This window comes from Seriola dumerili, unplaced genomic scaffold (genome assembly GCF_002260705.1).
Source record: "Seriola dumerili isolate Sdu_G_001 unplaced genomic scaffold, Sdu_1.0 BDQW01000050.1, whole genome shotgun sequence".
Taxonomy (NCBI): domain Eukaryota; kingdom Metazoa; phylum Chordata; class Actinopteri; order Carangiformes; family Carangidae; genus Seriola; species Seriola dumerili.
In genome coordinates this window covers 1,200,694-1,203,193 of record NW_019174305.1, presented here as the reverse complement: position 1 = coordinate 1,203,193, position 2,500 = coordinate 1,200,694, and the positions used below count along the sequence as shown (strand labels likewise).

General features: G+C 41.5%; 1 protein-coding gene across 1 annotated transcript in view; it reads left to right on the top strand.

Annotated features, from left to right (window-relative positions):
* The first annotated feature begins 2,428 nt into the window (after nt 1–2,428).
* The window catches only part of LOC111218005 (neuronal acetylcholine receptor subunit alpha-3-like), a 13,260-nt gene continuing 13,188 nt past the window's right edge, over nt 2,429–2,500 (top strand). Inside the window, exon 1 of the mRNA XM_022740090.1 lies at nt 2,429–2,470. Within this exon, the coding sequence (XP_022595811.1) occupies nt 2,444–2,470 (27 nt within the window). The 5' untranslated portion in view covers nt 2,429–2,443. The remainder of the gene's footprint in view (nt 2,471–2,500) is intronic.

Here is a 2,500-nt window from a genome sequence, read left to right as displayed (position 1 = left end):
CAACATTTCAGGTCAATCCCAGTGGTTTCTAGTTACAACAAACACTATTTGGATTGTACTGATGCAGGCTATGTTGGACTGAAGCTCTCCTCAGGGCTCACAACCCCCACCATGCATTCAGCCGTAACCTTGACGCATAACAGACCTATATTAAAAAAAAAAAAAAAATAGGGAGAGAAATATTGTTGTTGCGCAGCACATGTAACATAGATAAATGGAACCATGGCAATGATGCATGATGATACTAACGTGGCTCTGCTGGCAGTGTGATAGCATGTTGTGCCAAAGCTGGGAGCAGTTGAGAAGAGAAGAAAAATGTTTGTCAGTTGCTACAGAAAGCGTTTCAGTGGTGTTTGAAATTTGTTAGAAAGGTTCATATTGGGCAGGTAATATAGTGGTTGAAATAGTGGTTTAACACGTACAGTTGCAGAAGCTTGGGGAACAGTGGTGGTGAATGGTGAGTGACTGGGAGAAAGTCTATCAAGACGTCAGTGAGCCCAAGTGTAGAGGGCAGGTGATGGGTTTGGAAACAGGAGCTAATGACAACGGTCTCATGGGTAACTGAACAAAATTGAAATAATGGTGGGGTGAGATTGAAAGATGTCATGTCACTCAGCTCAGGGTGAAAGGTCAGTGTGAAGCATCTGTGTTTAGTGATGAAGTGATGAGCTTTTTTCTCCCTATGCCATATTCCCTGTGAGAGCAGAAACAGAAAAATGAATCTAAAAGAATAAAAAAATAACTATTTATGATATTCCCATATCATTCAGAATGGACACGGCTGCTCTGGGTTCCTCAATCACACAGAGAATCTCCCTAAAAGTTATCTCATGTCAAAGACTTGTTCAAAGTAGACTCTGATGATCTAAGCAGAGAAACTATGATCTTAAAAGACTTCTTTATAGACGATTCATCAAATATCATAAAACCTTCATTCTGCAAACTCAAAGGACTTACTGATGTGACGCTGCATCAAATTCAGAGGAGGTTGAAGTTGATTTTTCTTTCATTTTCTCATTAATATCATTTGTAGCATGACTTGAGTTGATTAGAATTGGCTTGGAGGACTGTGGATGACTTATACACATCGATTTGTGCTGAATTTTCTGCATTTTTGTTGCATATTATCTTTCTTTTCTTTTCTAACACAGCTTCTTTCAGTCTCTTCTTCTCAAATCCCTCATTCAGACTCACTCGTCCAGTCACTGATCGCTCTGTCTGTCCCTCCCTTCTTTGTCTCTGCCCCCTCAGACTGCTTCTCATCCAAGGCAGAGGACCGGCTGTTCAGGAAACTGTTCAGAAGATATAACCAGTTCATCAGACCAGTGGAAAATGTCTCTGACCCCGTCACTGTGGAGTTTGAGGTTTCCATCTCACAGCTGGTTAAAGTTGTAAGCTACACCACCCACACACACACACACACACACACACACAGGAAGTGAATTGAAGACTCAATTCAACATAATGTAAAAGGTGTTTAAAGCACCTTTGCACATTCAGTTCTGTATGTCATGATTTATAAGTGCATATGAACAAAGGTGAATGTGTCCAAAATGTTTCATCAGTGACATCCTCTCCACAGTATGTGAGAGTCTGTGTGAACTGTGAGACATCTTCCCATGAGAATCTTGATCATATTTCCTACCTTCTGAAACAGAGAAGCTAAAAAGATAAGCTGCGGAACGAGACAAGTGAAAGCGGAAAGTGAATACAGTCTTTATTTAGTCTTTTCAGTTTCACGGATTCCGAAAATGTCTCATGGTCTTGTTATGCACTGCTGTTTTGCTTTGGCGATGTTAAGTTTAACGCAGATGGGGGGTTGATGGTGGGGGGGTGGAGGGAGGATGCTGCACATCCCCCAGTGAAAAGAGGTTTTCAGCTCAGAATGGAAATCCTCAGATTAAGAGAAAATTGCCTGCAGGAGCCCTTTTCAGACTGGACTGATGTGTAGCTATATCTGCTTGCTCGGCAAGGTGAGATTAATCTAAAGGTGAGTGTGTGGATGTGCGTGCAGCGGCGTGGGTGCACTCAGTGAATGTGTCACTATGTGTGCGTCTCTGCACACATTTGCTGCTTGTATATAGGGTACAGCATGTGGCTGATGCATGTGTGTATGTGGAATCCTGAGAATCACATGACGGCGAATCAAAACTGAATACGGGTCACAGAGAAATAGAAGAAGTGACATGTGTGACCTCTCCATCTATTATTAACTTACTCATCGTCAACCTTTTCAATCAGCTTCACCTTTAGAGGACAAAGATTAGGGGATGAATTCCATTTCTTTAAAAAGAAATGTGTATTTTTATTCCTGTCTGGATTTTTTTTGTCTTCTTTTAACATAACACAACACAACTGACCCGACAACACACTCTCTTATACACACATAAACACAGAGCTCCCCTCCTTTTCTGTGTCTCTGCAGGATGAGGTGAATCAGATCATGGAAACAAACTTATGGCTCAGGCATGTAAGTATACATGCACACACACACACACAC